This window comes from Halichoerus grypus, chromosome 6, assembly GCF_964656455.1.
Source record: "Halichoerus grypus chromosome 6, mHalGry1.hap1.1, whole genome shotgun sequence".
In the NCBI taxonomy this organism is placed as follows: Eukaryota; Metazoa; Chordata; class Mammalia; order Carnivora; family Phocidae; genus Halichoerus; species Halichoerus grypus.
The window spans coordinates 40,556,957-40,579,972 of NC_135717.1; the positions used below are offsets into that span (position 1 = coordinate 40,556,957).

The following is a 23,016-nucleotide window of genomic DNA, read 5'->3' on the forward strand; positions in this document are numbered from 1 at the left end:
CACGACCCTGAGATCATGACCTGAGCTGAAATCAAGAGTCAGATGTCTAACCGACTAAACCACCCAGGGACCCCATTAAGTAATTATTTCTTGTGGGGGGGAGAAGAAGAAACTATATTTTCTGTATCATGTGAAGTTATCAGGTCCTGTTAGCTAACATAATAGGCAGAAATGAAAACGTAAAAATATTTCTGCCTTATGATTTATTTTTACACATCTCTAGCCTTAGAAAGTAATTAGAAATACAGGCAGACATTGGTACACAAATGTGTTTATGGTAGGATTGTTTATAACATTGAAAAATTGGACACAACGGAAATGTTCAAGAAGAGAAATGAGTTAGTAAATTATGATTTATTCCTGTCAGACTGCCCTCGAAACTTTACAGAATCTACTTAATGACAAAATTGTGGTGATACCTCGAGTAAGACAAAGGTAAAAAATTGTGTGTACTAGAGAGTTCACCTCTAGTTTTTTTTTTTTTTTTTTTCTTTTTTGTGGTCTTATTGAAGATATACTACTTAGAGAATTGGTAGACCTGGCCTTTAAAACATGGAATGTGCTCTCCCCTCCTTGGAGGCAGTCCCTTACTATTTCAGATTTATTTATTTATTATTTTTATCTATTTATTAGATTTTATTTATTTGTCAGAGAGAGAGAGAGCACAAGCAGGGGGAGCGGCAGGCAGAGGGAGAAGCAGGCTCCCCGCTGAGCAGGGAGCCCGATGCGGGACTCAATCCCAGGAACCTGAGATCATGACCTGAGCCTAAGGCAGACTGTTAAAGGAGGTAGGGAGTTGTGTTCATAGAGCAGTTTAAAAAAGCCATCCCTTTTTTTTATTTTTTAAAGATTTTGTTTATTTATTTATTTGACAGAGAGAGACACAGTGAGAAAGGGAACACAAGCAGGGGGAGTGGGAGAGGGAGAAGCAGGCTTCCTGTGGAACAGGGAGCCCGATGTGGGGCTGGATCCCACTACCCTGGGATCATGACCTGAGCTAAAGGCAGACGCTTAACAACTGAGCCACCCAGGTGTCCCCCTTACTACTTCAAATGCAGGGACGCAGACACTTTAAAAGCAACAACTTGCTGCCTTTTTTTTTTAATTTAAATAATCTCTACACCCAACGTCGGGCTCAAACTAATGACCCTGAGATCAAGAGTCACGAGCTGTTCCGACTGAGCCAGCCCAGGCCCCCCAACAGCAGCAGCTTGTTTCTTACCTGTCACAAGCTGACTTTGGTTGGTTAGGGTTTAGCAGAGTGTTTAAGAGCAGTTGCTGGAAGCCTGTGTCACACTGTTGGTTTAAGGATTGGTTCTAGGTCAGAATTCTGAGGCTCTGCTGGCAAAAAGGAGGTAGGGAGTTGTGTTCATAGAGCAGTTTAAAGCTATGATTACAGGGACGCCTGGGTGGCTCAGTCGTTAAGCATCTGCCTTCGGCTCAGGTCACGATCCCAGGGTCCTGGGATCGAGTCCCACATCAGGCTCCTTGCTCAGTGAGGAGCCTGCTTCTCCCTCTCCCTCTGCTGCTCCCCCTGCTTGTGCTCGCTCGCTCTCTGACAAATAAATAAAAATCTTTAAAAAAAATAAATAAATAAAAATAAAGCTATGATTACATAAACTATTTTTCTATTAGAAGAAGAGACTAAGGCGGCCTGGGCTAAGCGTCTGCCTTCAGCTCAGGTCATGATCCCAGGGTCCTGGCATCAAGTCCCGCATCGGGCTCCCTGCTCAGTGGGGAGTCTGCTTCCCCCTCTTCCCCTCCTGCCCTGCTCGTGATCACTCTCTCTCTCTCAAATAAATAAATAAAATCTAAAAAAAGTAAACCTTCTTAAGAAAGGTTGATTTATCAGGGATTGATTGATTTGAGAGAGAGATTGCATACCTGCAAGGGAGGGAAGAGGCAGAGGGAGAGAGAGAATCTCAAGTCGACTCCCCACCGAGCACAGAGCCCAACACAGGGCTCAATCTCACGACCCTGAGATCATGACCTGAGCTGAGACCAAGAGTTGGACGCTTAACCAACTGAGCGACCCAGGTATCCCACCAGGAAGGTTTTTTTAAACTTTATTATGGAGAACCTCAAATACCAAAAGTGGATGTAATCTTATGATGAATTTCCTTGTACCCATCCCTTAGCGTTGGGAGTGATCAGTCCACAGCCAGCTGGGTTTCATCTTCCCACAGCTTCTCACAGATCTTCAAACAAACCGCACACATCTCAGTCATTTTATGTGTAAATATTTCAGCATTGCCATTGCCATGTGTGTTGAGATCTGGTATCATGCTTGGTGGTGACAGAATCTACTTGGCATGTTTTTAAAAATGTGTTAAGGAAAAGTTTTAAAGATACAGAAGTGAACAGGATATTACAATGAAATTTCTGGGTTCTGTCTCCCAGTTTCCAATGATTATTGACATGAGGACTCTTGTTTCATATTTATCCTTGTGTTTCCCCACTGGATTTTTTTTTTTTTTTAAGATTTTATTTGTTTGACAGAGAAAGAGACCACCAGAGAGGGAACACAAGCAGGGGGAGCAGGAGAGGGAGAAGCAGGCTTCCTGCAGAGCAGGGATCCCAATGTGGGGCTCTATCCCAGGACCCTGGGATCATGACCTGAGCTGAAAGCAGATGCCCAACCATCTGAGCCACCCGGGCACCCCTGGATTTTTTTTTTAAGGTTGTATTTTTCTTCCTTTTTTTTAAGATTTTCTTTATTTGAGATACAGAGTGAGAGCTGGGAGACAGGGAGAAGGAGAAGCAGACTCCCTGCTGATCAAGGAGCCTGGTGCGGGGCTTGATCCCAGGACTCTGGGATCAGGACCTGAGCCAAAGGCAGACGCTCAATTGACTGAGCATCTCAGGCGCCCCTTAAGATTATATTTTTGGGGGGCACCTGGTTGGCTCAGTCAGTTAAGCATCTGCCTTCGGCTCAGGTCATGATCTCCAAGTCCTAGGATGGAGCCCCATGTCCGACTCCCTGCTCAGCAGGGACTTTGCTTCTCCTTTTCCCTGTGCCCCTTCCCCCAGCTTGCACTCGATTTTTCTCTCTCAAGTAAATAAGATCTTTAAAAAAATTATATTTTTTAAGTAGTATCTACACCCAACATGGGGCTCGAACCCATAACCCTGAGATCAAGAGTCACATGCTCCTCTAACTGAGCCAAGCAGGCACGTGTCCCCCTGCCCCGATTACTTTTTATAGCTACAAGATAGAATTTCATCTGTAAATACTGTAAATAGTACATCTAGAATTTGAGGACTTTACTAAAAACAGTCATCTTTAAAAGTAATTTTCTAGCATCTGATAGAGTTCAAATTTCCCAGATTACTTCAGAAAGGATTCTTTTATAGTTTTATTTCTTTGACTCAGGATTCAAAATAAGGGCTACACGTTAGAATGCTTTGTAAATCTTTTTAAATCTATTTGTTTGAAGAAATTAATTTTTTTAAAAGTCTCATACCCTGGATTTTGCTGATTATAGCCTCATGATGTCTTTTTTAACATGATTCCCCTTGTCTTTGAAATTCTTAGGAGTTAGATCTGGAGACTTGATCATCACATTTAAGTTTTTCTTTTGTGATGGGAACATTTCAGAGGCAGAGCTTTGCACCTGCTCGTGTATCACCTCAGCCGGCACCATTGTTGAAGGCAGCCTTGACCTGTTGATGGTCAAGGTCCCCTTCAGCCTTTGACCTGATGCTTTAAGCAGCGCTTGAGGATTGTTGCCTAGATGAGTTATTTCACTGAGGTTACAGCATCTCTTACTAACGTAAAAACATGTATAACTTTCACTTGGATCAGAATTTACCAGTAAAGAAGGTACATGTGAAACCTTTCTCCTGCTCTGTTCTTCAGTCATCTGGTTGCCTCTAGAACTACCCAGTGTCTTCTGTGTGCTTTAGAGTTTATGTGGATACCTGAGGCAGACAGAATGTCTATATTCCTTTTTTTTCTTTTACACGAGTGGTAATTTGTACACCTATTCTAACCTCACCCTTCCTTTTTTTGTTTAACTTTTTAGTATATCTTTGTGTAGAGTTCCTTATTCCTTTTTGTGGCTGCACAGCATTCCAGACGATGGATATCTTCTTTATATGACCAGTCCCCTGTTGATGATCATGGTGCTGCATTACACATTGCCCTTGTTTGCATGTATGCATTGTTTGCATGTATGCCGGGGAGATTCCTAGATGCAGAACTGTTGGATCAGAGGGGTATCTGGGGTTTTGATGATACCATGGTGTTATCCATCGGAGCGAATGCTCCCACCAGCAGTGTAGAAGAGTTCCCATCTTCACATCTTTGCTAACAGTGAGTAACCATATTTTGGGGTCTTTGCCCGTCAGAGTTATAGAAAGGTATTTCTTTGTGGAGGTATTGCCTGCCTAGACCCTCAGCTTGAGCTTGGTGGGTGGAACCACTGGTGTTTTATGTGGGAGAAGGTGCCTCCCTGTCCTCACCGTTGGCTCCTTCTAGCCTAACACAGCCTCAGCCTGACCATGCCAAGGCCTGGCCTTGGCTTCCTGAAAGTGTTTTATCCAGAAATTCCCTAGAAAAGAGTATATAATGTCTGCTACTAGGTTATCTGTATAAATAACATTTCAAGTTTCTGAGCTTGAACACTGGCAAACAAATAGCAATATTAACACGTTAATTTAAGCTGTGAAAAAGTTACAGAGCAGTACAATTTCTTTAGTGTCCACATACTGAAAATATAAAGAACTGATTCTTTTTAACTCAGTAAAAATACAATTAACTTTTTCCCCAAATTGTCTTGGTTTGTGATGTTTTATTTACAGGTTTCTGAAACTACACATTATATCAACTAATTTCCAGACTATCTTTAATATACCAAATGAAACTAGTTCTGATTACACCTACTTTTTCTGTCTACAGATGTACAGTATAATAGTTACATTGCCTAAGTCAGATGATGTTCTGGGTTAGAACCCCTTTGTGACCTTGGGCAAGTTATTTTAACTTTTTCTGTACATCTATGAACTGGGCTGGTGGTGACTGCCTCAGAGTTGTGCACATTGAGTGTAGGGATTTTGGAGCCAAACCATAAGGGTGCTTGTACCCTGATGCCATCACTTAGTAGTGTGGAAACCGTACCTCAGTTTCTTCATCTGGGAAATGGAGACCTTCCAGTTTCCGTGTGGACGTGCAGCACAGCACGGGGGCACATGTGCACCGTGACCAGTCTCCTTGACAGCCCATCTCAGCCTCACTGATTTCTGGCCAGTGTCATTTCTGCTGGGCTGGCAACACTGGGAATAGCACCGCACAGTCCTGAGTGTGGACGAACAGCCTCCAGCAGCAGTGAGACTCACGTGCCTGCTGTGTGCCGGTGCTGTGCTCAGGCATCCCCGATCGTCCATGTTTCATCGTACCACCCTTAAGTTGTAGAGCTTGGGTGACTTTCTAGTAAATGGTAGGTTGTGATTAGGACTTAATTTTTAGACTTGAATACTCTTTTTTTTTTTTTTTTTTTAGATTTTAAAGCATGAGCAGGGGTGGGGGCTGCTGAGGGAGAGGGAGAAGCAGGCTCCCCACTGAGCAGGGGGCCCCAATGCGGGGCTCGATCCCAGGACCCTGGGATCATGACCTGAGCCGAAGGCAGATGTGTAACTCACTGAGCCATCCAGGCACCCCGACTTGAATACCTTTAAAAAAAAAAAATTATTTAAACCTCTCCTCTTTGATATATTTTAGGACTCTATCTGAAATTGACAAGCACATTGAACAGGAGAAGGGGCAGTAGAACAGAGTGCCATCTTTTTTAAGATTGTTATTTTTTATTATTTGAGAGAGAGCATGAGCGAGGGAGAGGGAGAAGCAGGCTCCCCACTGAGCAGGGAGCCCAATGAGGGACTCGATCCCAGGACCCTGGGATCATGACCTGAGCCAAAGGCAGACGCTTCACCGACAGAGCCACCCAGGCACCTCCAGAGTGCCATCTTTTAAAGAATGTGGCAGTTAAAAGATGTCTCTGTGGTCTGCCTATTCTGTGTTGTGAAGTTACCATTTAGTTTTTAGCATATCAGATGTCTGAGTCTGTAGCTGATTTGGGTTCTGCTGAAGCTGCCGCTGGTTGCTTTAATTGGTCAAGGTGTCCCATGTCACCCACTTGTCTTCAACCCTGATGAGTGGATTTGTGGGTCTGTCTCAGGTGTGAAATCACTCTGGGTAGATAACAGAAGAACACTGCACCATAGACTCAGTACCTCTGTGTGGGTGAACCTGGGGCATATGAGGGTGGTCTTCTAGGATCCATTGTCCCTCACAGGAGGCATGTGACCTGTATCAGCTTGCCGGCACCTTGATCTTGGTTAGTTATCACTGTCAGCAGGATTGTCAACTCTGTGTCTTTCCAGGAAGTATGGTGCATGCAGACAGATGCTGATCGTTTGCTTTCCTGATTGATTTGAACATAGAAATGTTTATCAGGGAATATTTGGATGTCCAACAACAGGAAAGAGGTCCTGAATTCCAAAATTATGGAGTGAAATTGGGAGTTGGCCTCAGTGGGTGATTATGCTTTAGCCTTTCTCCAGCACCCTGTGGGGCTAGGCACTGTCAGAGAGCCTATTCTCTGTCTTGACCTATGTCCAAGTATGCATTTATTTGAAAAGAGTATTTAAGATTTCTGGAGGAGACCCTAACCCTGTCGTCCATTCCAGTGTCACACTGATCCTCGTAGAGTGCTTTCTTAACAGCTGACTTGCTCTCTCTGGCCATCTTTGGGCGGAGGGACATAGATTATCACCACTTGGTCTGTTGGCGTAACCTTCATCTGCTTTATATCATCTCCACCCAAAGTTTTTTCTTCTGTATTTTTTGGTGATAGATCACATGATGCAGTCCTGTCATCCTGTGCTAAATTCCCTTGCTGTCACACTTAACACAATGCCAACATTTGCGAGTGCACTAACGGGTGTAACTTAGGAGGTGCTGCTTGCCAGTCACCGGTCGTAGCCTGGCAGATATCCTAGTTGTAGGTCTATCTGAGGTTATGCTGGGGCCTTTGACTGGTCCTGGCAAATTAACTGCCTGACACATGTGAAGCAGCTCATTAGTGTTTTCGTGTTTCCCCCATAAGTCTTCAGAGTGAGCAGATAGATTTCTAGAGTTTCTTTCCCTTTATCTCTTTGGGGAAGTAGTTACCAGTTCTCCTGCTACTTTAGACAGGCAATAACGACCCGTGCTCACAACTCTCAGTAATATTTGTTCTGTTGTTTTGTTTTGAGGTGGAAGGGGGATCTCTACCCTCAGAACATGGGGGAATAATATTTACGTGGCTCACACAGACCAGTGAGTACATGATCCGCACCCCCCACAGCTCACCAGAAGAGGGCCTCCGATACTAGTCTCAGTCCAGCATTTGCTTCCCCACAGAGAACGCTACTAATTATGGCCAAAAAAAATCCGGGAAATGTTATCGAGGGATGGGGGTCCTTTTACAACTTTTAGGAATAAATAGATCAGATGAGAAGACCATGCTTCTGAATGATCACTTGGTTTAACAAAGCCCCTTGGTTTAATTTGATTATGGATGTGCTAGCTGTAGTGTAGTTTAAGATCTTCCCACTGAACTTACAGGCTTTAAGAAACCAACCCAGGAGTGTATGTCCTATTGAATTGATGGGTTCCAAGACCTTACTCTTAACTGATCATAGCTCTCTGCTTCTCCTGAGCTAGGCGATGGATCACTTGGAGTCCTTTATTGCTGAGTGTGATCGGAGAACTGAGCTTGCCAAGAAGCGGCTGGCAGAGACCCAAGAGGAGATCAGTGCAGAAGTTTCTGCGAAGGTATGCCTGAGAGACTTTCTCGAGTTGTGTGTGCAAATCAGTGTCTGGTAAAAACCAGCCTGCCAACTGGCTAAGAGCTTACCATTAGCACTGACTCTGCGTCTTTGGGGTGGACAGTCCTTGCTGCCTCGGTGCTTCTCAGTAAGGAGAGAAGGCTGTCAGCAAGCTCTCCACCCCCAGGAGCTGCCTGTCTGTCCCCCAGTTTTTTTTTTTTTTTTTTTTTTTAACACCCCCAGATAAAACAGGAAATGGAGACAGTTAGTTGGGAAATGGTTAGACTGTGGTGCAGCTGTCCTGAAGAATGAAGAAGATACATCTGTGTGTCATTGGCCTATCAGCACATCCTCCTTCTGTTCCCCGATTTTGAGTGCAGCTGATGAGTCTCTTCAGTGTCCTTTTCTCTCAGTTTTATAAAAGGATTGCTTAGGATATGTGTAGTTGCTACCTTATTTCTAGAATTAAATCCCAAATGATTAGGCATTTTGCTTACGGTACAAGTTTATGCATTTAATCCTGGACATTTTATGGCCCCTACCCAGAAGGTTGAGTTGTGATAGAAGACATGAGAAGAGACAGCCTAGAAAGTGACCATGATGACCCTGGCCACCATGTTGGAAGTGACAGGCATGATGCTGCTCTTACTGGAATGCAACACGCAGGTTTAGTTTAAGGTCAGAATCTCAGCGATGCCAGTAAAGATGTCAGAATTGTTACAGTTTGCTTGTGAACCTGCAAGGATCTTGGCTATTCCATTTAATTTTCGTAGAACAGAGCAGAAGTACAGCAAGAGAAACACTCATTGTCTCTGTGTTAAGATCTTTTGGTTTTAGATGTTTGCTTACCTGATTGTTGTCTTCTTTCAGGCAGAAAAAGTACATGAGTTGAATGAAGAAATAGGAAAACTTCTTGCTAAAGCTGAGCAACTGGGAGCTGAGGGAAATGTGGATGAATCCCAGAAGATTCTTATGGAAGTGGAGAAAGTCCGTGCAAAGAAAAAAGAAGCTGAGGTTGGTGGGAAAATGTCTTCAAGAAAGAGGAAACGTAGTAACCCCTAAATGTTGACTGTTTGGGCTAAAATTAAACTATTCCATTTTTTGAATATTGGGAAGAAGTTGGAAATAGGGTGCTATGTGGACAGGGTTGTAGGATTTAGAGTGTGCACGTACTTGGGTTTGTGCCTTTGCTGTGTCCCCTGTAACCCTAGTGTGACATCAGACCCGTCACTTGCCAGCCCTGAGCATAACATCCATATGCAGAGCACAGTCCTGAGCGTTGAAGAGTCACTAGAGTGGTGTCGTTTACTCTCTGGTCCTCTGGCTCTGTAGGGGTTTGCTGGGCTGTGGTGGTCACTCAACTGGCGTGAGTGGGCCAGAGTGGTAGTGCAGATTGCCCTAAAGAACAAAACCTGCGTGGGGCGGCTGGGTGGCTCAGTCGTTAAGCGTCTGCCTTCGGCTCAGGTCATGATCCCAGGGTCCTGGGATCGAGCCCCACATCGGGTTCCCTGCTCAGCGGGAAGCCTGCTTCTCCCTCTCCCACTCCCCCTGCTTGTGTTCCCTCTCTCTCTCTGTGTCTCTCTCTGTCAAATAAATAAATAAAATCTTTAAAAAAAAAAAAAAAAAAAAACTTTCTAAAAAAAAAATAAAAAAAAAAATAAAAAAAAAAAGAACAAAACCTGCGTGTTCTTGGTGACACTGCATCTCTGGTAGAGAACCTGTGCAGATTGAGGGTAGCATCCAAGTGGTGTCAGCTAGGGTACCAGGCCAGGACACACTGGCAGGGTGGTGAAGAAACTGAGTCAGGGACTCAGTGTTTGTATTGTTGACAGCCATTTTCTTCCAGATTATTTTATCCATTAGATGTGCTCTGGCTCTCAAGTCCTTACCACTGGAACTGGAAATGGCTCACATAGGCTTTGAGAATGGTGGGAACAGTAGAGTCAGAGGGAGGCGGGGATGGTTGTATTCCCGGAGTAAATGCTTGTTAAGCTCCAGCTGTGTGCCAGATAGTTTTTAGTTGTTGTTTTTCTTTTTTCTTTTTAAAGATTTTATTTATTTGAGAGAGCAGAGCAAGAGAGAGCATGAGTAGGTGGGGGAAGGCAGAGGGAGAGGAAAAAGCAGACTTCCTGCCGAACAGGGAGTCCAACACGGGGCTCAATCCTAGGACCCTGGGATCATGACGTGAGCCGAAGGCAGATGGTTAACCGACTGAGCCAGCCAGGCGCCCCAGATAGTTTTTAGCTGTGAGCACACCAGAGGAGGCCCTCCTCATGGAGACCCTGCTGGAGTTGGCAGGGGATACAGACAGAAGGGTATGTGAACAGATGGATAAGATTCATTCACATGAAGATAGGTGCTCAAAAGAAATGGGGTCTGAGTTTGAGAGTGACTTTGTGTTGCCAGGGGTCTCCAGGTGGAGTGATCCTGGAAGTGCCCTTAGCTCAGACCCACAGGCTGAGAAGGTTATTAGGGTGGTGGGGTCAGGGAGCCTGGGTAGAGATGAAGTCTTATGTAAGTCATGTATATAAATCCTTAACATAGAATCTAAACTCGTTTCTACTGAAGTGGAAAATACATGATTATATGTAGAATAGAGTCAGGCTCCTTAGGTTGCTGACTGCTGTACCAGAAAGGCCAGAGAGTCAGGAGGGAAGCTCTGTGGCTTCTTGGTGCACCCTGAGCAACTGGGAGCTGCCCAGCCCTTCATGCTTCCAAGAGCAGAACAGACACCAGAAATCCCTGGGATGGCTCAGAGATTTGTATGGGGGTGTAAATGATTGTAGATGAGGGGTTCATCATGTGGATGTCTTTAGACAGCCCAGACAGGAGCAGGATGTGGGATGCATGGGTGTTCATGCCCAGGACTCGTAGCATCCTTACCCCAGCCATTGTCCTCCATCCCCATCACTGAGAGTGCCCCCAGGAGGCAGCACCACCTCCTTAAAACCACTGGGCAAGACAGGATGGTGTTGGGGAGGCCTCCGCCATGCTGATCTCTGGTGGTGTGGCACCTGTGAGTTCCTTTCTGCTCTCAGCAGGCATGAATGTTCAGTAGTCTCAAGGAATAATACAGAGAGATCCCATGTGCCCTTTATCCAGTTTCCCGTGGTGATAACATCTTGAAAAACCATAGCACAATATAATAGGATGTTGACAGTCACGATACGGAATATCCATCACCACTAAGATCCCTCCCATGACCCTTCTGTAGCCACGTCCACTTCTCTGCCCCTGGCAACTACGAATCTCCTGCATCTCTATATTCTGGTCATTTTAAGAATGTTATGTAAATGGAGTCATACAGTACGTAGCTTTTTGAGACTGTTGTGTTTTGTTTTGTTTTGTTTTTTTCCACTCAGCATAATTAGAATTTATTTTGAAAGAAATTAGAGGGTGGTAGTTGAAGTTTCAAAATTACAGAAAGGGATAGAATATCACAAATATTTATGGGTCCACCATATTTGTCATTTTTGCCTAAGGATTTTGGTTTTGTTTTTTCTCTTTTTTTTTTTTTTTTTTAAGATTTTATTTATCTGAGAGAGAGAATGGGAGACAGAGAGCATGAGAGGGGGGAGGATCAGAGGGAGAAGCAGACTCCCCGCTGAGCAGGGAGCCCGATGTGGGACTCGATCCCGGGACTCCAGGATTATGACCTGAGCCAAAGGCAGTTGCTTAACCAACTGAGCCACCCAGGCGCCCCCCCCCTTTTTTTTTTTTTTAAGATTTTATTGTTTTTTCTCTTTAATAAAAGCTGTAGCACATCATAATGGAAATTCAAGTTCCCAGTGTTTCCCTCTCCAGCCTCCTCCTGTCCCTCCTGTCACTAATGCAGACATTAGTGTGCATTCCGTTCTGTCTTTACCCTTTATTACATGTGTGTGCTGCCCGTAAACTGTGTGCTTGCGTGCGCGCTTTGTGCTTTTAAAAAAAATCTCCCATAAATGCTGTGTATGTCTTTCTCGCTTGCATTATTCACTCACCACTGTTTGTGAGGTCTCTGCTTGTTGCTATATACAACTTCCTTCAGTTTCTTGCTGTAGGGTTCTGTTTCATGAACATGTGACTATCTGTTGGTGGTTTTCTAGGGCGTTAGTGGTTTCTCATCTTCACAGACCGTTCACAGCAAGTGTCCTTGCACTTCCTTGCTGGCACATGTATGAGCATGTTCTAGGACACATTCCTGGAAATGGCACACACCTGTCTGGCTTTCACAGATAATTCAGTTGCACTCCCTGTGGGTTGCGCCAACGTACGTAGTCTACTAGCAGTGTATGAGAGTGCATCTTTGTTTATGTCTTTGCCGGTTTAGTGAGTCATGTGGTATCTTAATCTGCATTTGCTAGGGAATTTTGAATGAATTAATGGAATACCCCTTTATTTTTTTTTAATTTTTTAAAAAGATTTTATTTATTTGAGATAGAGTGTGCACAAGGGGGGTGAAGGGCAGAGGGAGAAGCAGACCCCCCTGCTGAGCGGGGACCCCGATGTAGGGCTCGATCCCGGAACTCCGGGATCATGACCTGAGCCAATGGCAGATGCTTAACCAATTGAGCTACCCAGGCTCCCCTTTTTAAAATTTTTTAAAAGATTTTATTTATTTGTCAGAGAGGGCACGCACACAAGCAGGGGGAGCGGCAGGCAGAGGGAGAAGCAGGCTCCCAACTGAGCAAGGAGCCTGATGCCGGACTCGATCCCAGGACCCCAAGATCATGACCTGAACCAAAGGCAGATGGTTAACCAACTGAGCCACCCAGGTGTCCCGTGGAAGATCCCTTTAAATAAGGACCAGTGACTGTTGGAATGCATTTTTCTTTTTTTTTTTTTTATTCATTTGAGAGAGAGACAGACAGAGCCCAAGCACGGGGAGAGGCAGAGGGGGAGGGAGAAGCAGACTCCCCACTGAGCCAGCCTGGAGCCTGATGTGGGGCTCGATCCTAGGACCTGGAGATCATGACCTGAGCTGAAGACAGATGTTTAACATTAATGTCTGAGTCACCCAGGCGCCCCGTGGAATGCATTTCTTAAATCTGGGTCTTAGAGGCGTGTTTTGACTTTGGCACCAGCACCAGGAACCATGTCTTACTACTTCATTTCTTCTGTATTTCATCCATTCTGACTGGAGTGGGTGCCGGAGGGGGTGTGTTTTGCTCGTTCTGTCGGACACATTCTTTTTTGAAGAGAGTGTCTAATGTATTTGTGTGTCCAAATTTTAGCTTTTAGGGCAGAGTTGGCATACAACTTCCTGGATGTTGGAACACAGTCTCCATGAGTGGCTCTTGTGTGTTTTGTCTGTTTATTTGGTTTGGTTTTTGTGCTTTGTTTTTTTGAGGGCCCCTTTTGAAGAGTCACCCTTGTTCCTCTGGTCCTCCTAGAGCTCTCCACTGCGTGTAACTAAGACCTGCCTTCCCTGCTGGCCTCTGAGAACAGACAGCATCCTGCTTGTCTGAGAATTTTGAATGTTCCTTATTGCTTTGAAATCATGATTGTTAGTTCATTTTGTAAATAAACGATGGAAATAGAGTCAGTTACAAATATCTGAAGTTTGTAAATGATCCATTTTTTGTTTATTTAAAAGTCACATCTATAGTCCCTTCAAATATTTCCATTTTGGGGGTTGAATATTTAGTTGTGGTTCTGTGTACCTCATTTTCATTGCTCTGTTCCCACTGTCCAGGAAGAATACAGAAATTCCATGCCTGCATCCAGTTTTCAACAGCAGAAGCTGCGTGTCTGTGAGGTCTGTTCGGCCTACCTTGGTCTCCACGACAATGACCGTCGTCTTGCGGACCACTTCGGGGGCAAGTTACACTTGGGGTTCATTCAGATCCGAGAGAAGCTTGATCAGTTGAGGGTACGTTAATATGTTGTTTCTGGAGAAACCCAAGAAGTCTTGTGATGTCTTTGTATTAACTTCTAGAAAACCTTGTGTTTTGATCTTTTCTGTTTTTTTTTAAGAATTTATTTATTTACTTGAGAGAGAGTGCGCACAAATGGGGGCGGGGCAGAAGGACAAGCACACTCCCCGCTGAGCAGGGAGCCTGACGTGGGGCTCGCTCCCAGGACCCTGAGACCATGACGCGACTTTAGACACTTAACTGACTGAGCCACCCAGGCACTGCTGTTTTGATCTTTTCTAAGAACATGTCTTTGAGTTTTATTGTGAAATATTCAGATTTTATCACTTCATTCACCCAAGAGAACAAAGGTCTCAGAATCCAAAGTGACTAGTCTGCACTTGTTTGCAGGAAAAAAACGCAGAGTCTAGTTCTCTGGTACAGAGAGCTCTCACACACCTCTGAAATAACTTTTGGTTGGAGATGGGAAGAGCCCGTAGTCTCGTTTTTCTCCTTTGGCAGAGGCGGATGCGTGGAGAGTGGTTAGGCTAGACAGAAGATCACACTTCCTGGCCCTTGCCTTTAAAGAGCCTCCTCGGAAGGACGAGAACATGGTGGAGTTTTTTGGATAGCACTGCTTCACCACTGCCCACCTTTGTCTCTTCCTCAAGGCTCCTCAGTTTCTTGGGTTAGACTCTAAAACTTATCTTGGGTCTGGAACGCTTAGAAGGATGGGTGAGCATGTTTCAGATACTTTGAATTATTTTTCAGACTGGTGGAGTCCTCCCTGCTGTGTATAGGGGCCACTGGGATGGGGTGCTGGGAACTATGCAGGTCTTCCCTCCAGACACATGAAATTTGGTGGAAAGACGCATGGCACTTGACTGGGACACTGCAGCAATCAAGGTGGAGGGCCTTGTGTGCCCCTAGAAGGAGCAGGGGGCAGAGCCCTGCACGTGAGGAGGGGTTGCCAGTAGGTGAGGTGTGAACTTGGCACTGGGAGTGGAGCTGGGGTGGCAGCCACTGGTCTTAACACAGTTTGTTCCTGTGCTCCCAATAGGATTTTGGGAAGTGATACACTCTGTTACACATTTCTTCTTCCTTTCTTTTTTTTTTTTTTTTTTTAAGATTTATTTATTTGAGAGAAGGAGCATGTGTGTGAGCAGGGGGAGGGGCAGAGGGAGAGAGAGAATCCCCAAGTAAACTCTCCACTGAGCACAGAGCCCAGAGCTCATGACCTGTGCCAGTCAGATGCTTAATGAACTGAACCACCCAGGCGCCCCTTCCATTTCTCCTTTAAATTGTATTTCCATTTCATAGCACCCCATAATTTAGTTTTGGTTTTTTTTTTTTTTTTTTTTAAGATTTTATTTATTTGACAGAGACAAAGCAAGAGGGGGAACACAAGCAGGGGGAGTGGGAGAGGGAGAAGCAGGCTTCTCGCTGAGCAGGGAGCCTGATGCGGGGCTCGATCCCAGGACCCTGAGACCATGACCTGAGCCAAAGACTGAGCCACCCAGGTGCCCCTAGTTTTGATATTTTTTTATACCGAAAAGCCTTTTATTTTTTTAACACATATTTCTCCAACAGAGATGAGACTATATTGAAATTTTTTCCCCTGAAATCTTAAGAACAAGTTTTTGGTTTTTTTAAGATTTTATTTTTCAGTAATCTTTACACACAACATGGGACTCAAACTTAAAACCCCAAGATCAAGAGCCACATTGCTGTACTGGCTGAGCCAGCCAGGCGCGCCTTTAAAGAACTTAGTATTAACTAGATCGAGAAAGCATGCTTTATCTTTGCAGTGTGAGTTGTACGAAGTTGACTAAAACAACACAAATATATTACAGCTTTTGATAATGGCTATTAAACTAACAACTGAAAACATGTTTGGAAGTGCACCTCTAAACAATCAGGAGGGTGAGAGTTCTGGGTCCTAATCAGAGATGGCTTCACTTACAGTTGTCCCAGAGGTGCTCATACCACCAGGCCACACACCCAGGTAATAGGGAGGCAAGGCCTTCTTTCTTAGGGGTGGAAGGACAGTGTCTAGGAAGTAGAGAGGTTTGCAAAGGAGTTAATACCAGACCATAGCCCTGTGCTCGGTCACATCCTCTTTACGAAGAGTCTGCATGTAAGTTGAGGGGCTGAAACTCCCATCCTTAACCTTAATGTGTTCATCCTTGTGTGCCTGCTCGGATCCAGGACAAGTGAAGCCAGGGGTGGAGAACCAGAGGCTCCAGACAGGAGGGCTCTCACACCTTGTGAGTGCTTTGAGGAGGATAGCTGGCCCCTCTCCCTCAGTCCTTGCTATACCCTTTTGTTCAGGGGCCTGGCTCCAGTTTGCACTGAGATACAGGGTTATCCTTCATGGTAGACTGGTGACCCTTTGTCTCCCTGGACCTACTTTACTCCACCTTAGGGCTTCATTCCATCAGCAGAGAGGTGCAGACATCAAAAGGCTTTGGGTTGAGGGGCGCCTGGGTGGCTCAGACGTTAAGCGTCTGCCTTCGGCTCAGGTCATGATCCCAGAGTCCTGGGATCGAGTCCCACATCGGGCTCCCTGCTCGGCGGGAAGCCTGCTTCTCCCTCTCCCACTCTCTCTGCTTGTGTTCCCTTTCTTGCTGTGTCTATCTCTGTCAAATAAATAAAATCTTTAAAAAAAATAAATAAAGGGTTTGGGTTGATATGGGGTGGGAGTATGTAGACTGGACCTAGTGCTTTGAGCTAAGCTGTGTCAGTAGTGTTCCACAGTGGAGTTTCTCCGGGCCTCCTCCACTCTGTTACATTGTCTTTTCTGTTGTGTTCACCATCGAGCCTGATGAGCCAAGTATTGAGCTTGGTGTTGAAAGCCAATTGTGGGTGCCCCTGGCTGGCACAGTGGGTAGAGCATGTGACTCTTGATCTTGGGGCTGTAAGTTTTAGCCCCATGGTGGGTGTAGAGATTACTTAAAATACTAAAGAAAGCAAGCAAACAAGAAAGCCAGCCGGTTGTGGAGTGTTCACGGTCTACCTTCCCTGGCCTGCTGTTCCCACCGAGGCTGGGTCTCAAGCCAGTGTAGCACTCAACACTCCAAGGACAGGCTACTCCTGGGCAGCAGGATAGGTTTGGTCATACATGTGGGTTTTTTTACAGTAAAGTGTGTGGAATCTCCTTTGGGTAAAAAACTATCTGGATTGGTGTGAAGCGAAAGATCAATTTCTGTGCCTTAGAACCATAGCACCTCTTAGAATATACAGTTTGTCAATGAATTTATAAGATGTATTTGTAAAAGCATTACTTTCGTGTATTTTCCATTAAGAAGCTTTAAAGGTGATTATGTTCTTGTTTCCTAAGAGTTTTTTTTAGATTTCTAAATTACTAATATTGAGATCATGTAAAAGTGCTTTTTTTTTTTTAAGATTTTATTTATTTATTTGACAGAGATAGCTAGAGAGGGAACACAGGAAGGGGGAGTGGGAGAGGGAGAAGCAGGCTTCCCGCAGAGCAGGGAGCCTGATGCAGGGCTCGATCCCAGGACCCTGGGATCCTGACCTGAGCCGAAGGCAGACGCTTAACGACTGAGCCACCCAGGGGCCCCATAAAAGTGCTTTGTTAAACAACATTCATACTCTAGTTGGTATAAGTTTTTCTTCTCTTATTTTTCAACTTTTTGTTTGTTTAGAAAACTGTGGCTGAAAAGCAGGAGAAGAGAAATCAGGATCGACTGAGGAGGAGAGAGGAGAGAGAGCGGGAGGAGCGACTGAGCAGGAGGTGAGTCCCACAGTACACACATGCCCAAGGAGACCCTGCTCCTTCCTTGCAGTCTGGCTTGTAGTGATTGAGGTCTGCTGCGGACCTCCGTGGCCCTTAAAAGAAGAATGAGCAAACATGCAGCCTGTTCAGAAGAGCGGGGTTTTGGCTGGCCTGGGAGGAGCGCTGTGTGGTGCAGACAGTCATCCGGAGCTGCACGCGCAGCTGTGGCGACCTCACTCGTACCTCGGAAGGTGTAGGGGAGGGCTGAGCAGTAGGAGCAGGAGAGGAACCTGCTCTGCCCTGACCCGCCTCGTGGGTCCTGGGGACACGGCGCTCAGCCAACAAGTCGGGCAGGAGCTGACACTCTCTGGAGCTGGGGCATGCTTTGTCACACAGCCATACTTTGAAGGGAAAATCCGTCAGGGAAGGGCCTTAGGTCTGAGCAGACTCTGAAGTTGACTGAGTGTTGTCGGGCCCTGCTGAGAACGAGTGTAGGTGGTAAGGGTAGAAGCAGCAAGAGTCCCAGTGAAGGACGTGCCAGTTGACAGGGTGAGCGGGGTCTTGGTGTGTTGTGGGGGTAGAGCTGTTAAGATTCGCTGGTACAAGGTTGTGAGGCAAGCAAAGGGGGAACAGAGCTGGCCTCATGGTTTCAGGCCTGGAGCTGCCACTTAGGGGATGGAGAACACTGGGAGCAATGTACTAGGGTGAAGAGGGGTTGGTGGGCAGTAGGATTTGGCTCTGGCCGTACTCAGTTTAAGATGCTTAGGAGACATGTGGTCAGAGTTCAGGGAAAAGGCTGGAGCCAGGACCCCACTGTCATGGGGTGCAGCTCACTGTCCTTGAAAGGCCCAGAAGCTGGGCTTTCCTGGAGGAATTAGTGTATAGTTCAGAAACAACAAGTAAGTGTTTATTGTATTTATTGTGTTTCTTTTCATTACTTTAGTTACGTAACACATTTTGGTTGTAAAGAGACTCAAACAAAAACAAAATAGATTCAAACAGTATAAAAATGTATTAAGCAAAACACATAAGGCATCCCTGATTTCAGTTTTTGATGACGAAGTTTCTATAAAGCTGTTTTTGTTTTTTGTGGGTTTTGTTTTGTTTTTAAGATTTTACTTATGGGACACCTGGGTGGCTCAGTCAGTTAAGCGTCTGCCTTCAGCTCGGGTTGTGATCCCAGGGTTCTGGGATTGAGTCCCACATTGGGCTCCTTGATCATCGGGGAGCCTGCTTCTCCCTCTGCCTGCCACTCCCCTTGTTTGTGCATGCATACACACACACTCTCTATTTCTCTCTCTGACAAATAAATAAAATCTTTTAAAAATAATAAAGATTTTATTTATTTTAAAGAGCAAGAGAGCGTGAGAGCATGAGCACGGGGAGGGGCAGAGGGAGAAGCAGACTCCTCATTGAGCTGGGAGCCTGATGCTCAATCCCAGGATTCTGAGATCATGACCTGAGCCAAAGGCAGACTCTTAACCATCTGAGCCACCCAGGTGCCCCAATTTTGGGGTTTTATTTTAAGATTTTATTCTTTATTTGACAGAAAGTACAAGCAGGGGGAGCAGGAGAGGGAGAAGCAGGCTCTCCACTAAGCAGGGAGCCCGACGTGGGGCCCGATCCAAGGACCCTGGGATCATGACCCAAGCTGAAGGCAGATGCCCAACTCACTGAGCCACCCAGGCACCCCTATTTTGTTTTTTAAAGATTTATTTATTTGAGAGAGAGAGAGCGTGGGGTGGGGGGCAAAGGGAAAGAAATCCTCAAGCAGACTCCCTGCTGAGTGGAGCCTTATGCAGGGCTCCATCCTAGGACCCTGAGATCATGACCTGAACCAAAATCAAGAGTCAGAAGCTTAACCGACTGAGCCACCCAGGTGCCCCTATAAAACTATTTTTGAATGAGTCCTGTAGTGATCATCCTTATTTTTTTTTTTTTTTTTTTTTTAAAGATTTTATTTATTTATTTGAGAGAGAATGAGAGAGAGCGGAGTGTCAGAGGGAGAAGGGAGTCCGATGCGGGACTCGATCCAGGGACTCCAGGATCATGACCTGAGCCGAAGGCAGACGCTTAACCAACTGAGCCACCCAGGCGCCCGTGATCATCCTTATTTTGATATGTTTGATTGGTTTATAAAATTTCTTAGAATTCTAGGACAAAGGAATTTAATATATAAATATTAGTAGGTGTTGGAAAAATTGCTTTACAAAAAACTATCAGATCATCCTTTAGATGCATGTTGTGTGAACATCTTCTGTCACATCCCCCTCAGCACATTTTGCTAGTGATCTTGTTAATTTTTGCTGTAGAACAGGGTGTAAAATGGGGCACCTGGGTGGCTCAGTCATTGGGCGTCTGCCTTCGGCTCAGGTCATGATCCCAGGGTCCTGGGATCGAGCCCCACATCGGGCTCCCTGCTCTGCGGGAAGCCTGCTTCTCCCTCTCCCACTCCCCCTGCTTGTGTTCCCTCTCTCGCTGTGTCTCTGTCAAATAAATAAATAAAATCTTAAAAAAAAAAAAAAAAGAACAGGGTGTAAAATGAGAACTCATTGTATTGTGTATTTCTTGGATTGCTGGTTGGTTATATAGTTTCCAAGGAGGTCATGTGACCCTCACCTAGCAGTGAACCTGTGTCTGGAACTTGAGATTTTGGCTTTGCTTTAACTTTGGTGTCCTTTGGTGACTTTAGATCCTGTCCATCTTTGCATCTGCTGTGTGACAGTCTGCATAGCTGTGCAAGTGACTTTGACGAGCCAGTTGTTGAACTCAGAGTGTAGCATTTGACCCCTGGGGGTTGGGGGCTGGCCTCATGCTGTGAGCATTGACACCTGGACCTGTGGGCCTGAGAATGGGTGAGCCGACTCGGTGGGAAGTCAGCACTGCTTCACCTTGTAGACTGTGGGGTGGGCTGTTTGGGGGAAATTGCTCATCCTTTTTTTCTCTTTTTCTTTCTTTTTTCATTTTAGGTCTGGATCAAGAACCAGAGATCGAAGGAGGTAGGTTTCCAGATCCATTAACATATTCTCAGATGCCCTTTTCTCCCCCCACATTTTTTGTCTTTTTTCTCCCCCCACATTTTTTCTTTTTTAAGATTTACTTATTTGAGAGTGTGTATGCCTGCATGTGCGTGCAGCAGTGGGGAGCAAAGGGAGGGGGAGAGAGTCCCAAGCAGATGCTGCCCTATGCGTGCAGCCTGACGTGGACCTCGATCTCATGACCCTCAGATCACAACGTGAGCCGAAACCAAGAGTCACTTAACTGACTGAGCCCCCCAGGCACCCTTCCACATGAATTTTTCCTTATTAGTTATCTTTTATAGCTTCAGACTTGTTATCTGGTGGGCAGGGCTGGTGAGGGACCAAGCTCGGGCCCTATCCATCTGTTGTCAGGTTGGTTGGGGCTTAGTGCAGCAGAGGGATCCACTGTAAATGAGAGGGGAAGTCAGAAGGTACTGCTGAGGCCTGTGGGATGGTAGGTGTTTCCTGGCGAGGTGTTTTCCGGAAGCATCAGTGGGATGGGGCCATAATTCTGAATTGATGGGACTGTTGTGGACCCCAGTTGTAAATTTGTAGAAGGGAAGGGGAGATGCCAGTGAACCATCCAGCAGAACTTCTTGCGAGAGAAGGGCTATTGGCAGGGGGCATCATGGCCTTCAGAGCCTTCTGGTTGTCCACTGCAGGTCACGCTCCCGGGATCGGCGTCGCAGGAGGTCCAGATCTACCTCCAGGGAGCGACGAAAGTCGTCCCGATCCCGGTCCCGAGACAGACACCGGCGCCACCGCAGCCGTTCCCGCAGCCACAGCCGGGGCCACCGCCGGGCTTCCAGGGACCGGAGTGCGAAATACAAGTAACTACTCTGACTCCTTCAGTAGCTGCAACCAGGAGTGAGCCCCTTCTCTTTGTGTTCCCAGGGTCTTCTGGGGGTCTATCGTTGGGGCCTGTTGGCCATGCCTGGTCGGGATGGGTCTGGGGCTTTTGTTCAGGAGCCTGGCTGGGCATCTCTGGAACAGTGTTGGAGCCTTGAGGAGTCATGAATGGGGCCCAGCGCATAGGGAGCTGTAAGCTCGAGCAGCAGGTGGATTCAGGGCTGGGACAGTTGAGAGGCTGTGGAGGTGGTTACACGGGCATAACTCCCTCGTGACCTGCCACATGCTCAGTGTCCCCTCAGTACACAGAGCCCCTGAGATTTGCTTCCTGACCAGGCCCTGCTTACCTCTGTTGTGGTTTTCTTAAGGAAAAACAACCCAAAAAACACTCATACTCACCCTTTGAGGTAAGCGCTGTGAGCACCCTTGTGTGCTTGATTATAGCCTTTTTTCCACTATGTTTATGTAATGGATCATACTCCACATGTACACTTTGTGGTCCTTTGCTTCGCTCATGTTATAGCAAAATCCTACCCTGTTAGGAGAAATCTTTACAAATGTCACTTTTGAGTAGCTGCTTGAACACTGCCTTGTAGTGGCTTGGGCACTAGATGGCTGCCCTCTGCCTGCCGAGGGCTTCCCCGGGCGTGCTGTGTCTTGGTCTTCCCTGAGCTCATGTTGAGGGTCCAAGTTGCCGGTGCTCAAGGAGTCAGCCAGAAGAGGGATGCTGGCCTCCTCTGAGCCTCTGATTCTCATTTCCCAGGTTCTCCAGAGAACGGGCACCGAGGGAGGAGTCCTGGGAGCATGGGCGCAGTGAGCGAGGGGCTGCTGACTGGAGGCTGGAGAGCTCCAATGGGAAGACAACTTCACGGAGGTCGGAGGAAAAGGAGGCTGGCGAGATCTGAACCTACATCTGGGCCTGTAAATAGTCTGATAAACATTCAAAACAGCCTAAAGTTACCCTTTATATTTGCTGAATACAACTCATCTTTTGTAGTTTACAATTTCTATTGTTTTGGAGCTCGCTGTGAGTTTCTAGCGATGTACAGAGTTGCTCCTGTGTTCTGGGGTTCTGTTGAGTAGGAATAAATAAATCTGACAGATGGCCTCCTTACTGCTGCGGTGGGGTCTCTGCTGTCCCGCTGTGCTCTAGAGACTTCACCGTGGCCTCCCACAGCGGGTGGCACACTGGATGTTCTTGGTGAGCAAGCTCACTCTCAGAAATTATGACTTAATGTTAGACTCCCTTTGACTGTTGGCATCTGAAATGCCTGCCGCCCTGCCCTGACCATCTGGCGTGCAATGTGCTGTCTGCTCTCTGGGCTGCACAGCTCCACCCCTCGGTGTAGACCACAGCAGGCTCCGCTGGGGAGGAGGGAGGTGCCCCATTCCACATCCACTTCTTTAGGAAGGGCTGCCCATCTAGTCTGCTGTTAGCGCAGCCTCAGCCTGGCTCCAGTGAACAACACTGCAGCTTCCCCTTTGGGAGCTACTTAAGGACAAAGACAGGCCTTTGGACAACATCCACATGGCAGCCACAAGGTCCTCAGAGGCGGGAGATGCTGATTTGGGTCAGGTTGTAGTTTGACGCATACTCAAGAGAGCCTGGTGGTGGTACCCATGCTCTCAGCTATTCTGTCACATTTTACTAAGAGACCAAAATGAGCCCTTCTGAAAAGGGTAACAGGGATCTCTTCTTTTCACACCTGCTTGGTAGGTAGAGTAGACCCCAAGCTTGTTGAGTAGAGGTGTGTCCTCTAGG

At 46.3% G+C, this 23,016-nt stretch overlaps 1 protein-coding gene across 4 annotated transcripts in view; it reads left to right on the plus strand.

Moving 5' to 3' along the window:
- Positions 1–22,368, plus strand: part of LUC7L (LUC7 like) — a 36,001-nt gene extending 13,633 nt beyond the window's left edge. For 2 of the 4 annotated variants that reach the window (XM_036083554.2, XM_036083552.2), the window contains 7 exons: positions 7,706–7,816; positions 8,680–8,823; positions 13,487–13,663; positions 17,315–17,403; positions 20,355–20,384; positions 21,068–21,272; positions 22,018–22,258. In XM_036083554.2, coding sequence (XP_035939447.1) covers positions 7,706–7,816; positions 8,680–8,823; positions 13,487–13,663; positions 17,315–17,403; positions 20,355–20,384; positions 21,068–21,239 — 723 coding nt within the window. In that variant the 3' untranslated portion in view covers positions 21,240–21,272; positions 22,018–22,258. Of the gene's footprint in view, positions 1–7,705; positions 7,817–8,679; positions 8,824–13,486; positions 13,664–17,314; positions 17,404–20,354; positions 20,385–21,067; positions 21,273–22,017 lie in introns of all 4 variants that reach the window. The other 2 variants (XM_036083553.2, XM_036083550.2) reach the window with 1 other exon arrangement.
- Positions 22,369–23,016: the final 648 nt, after the last annotated feature.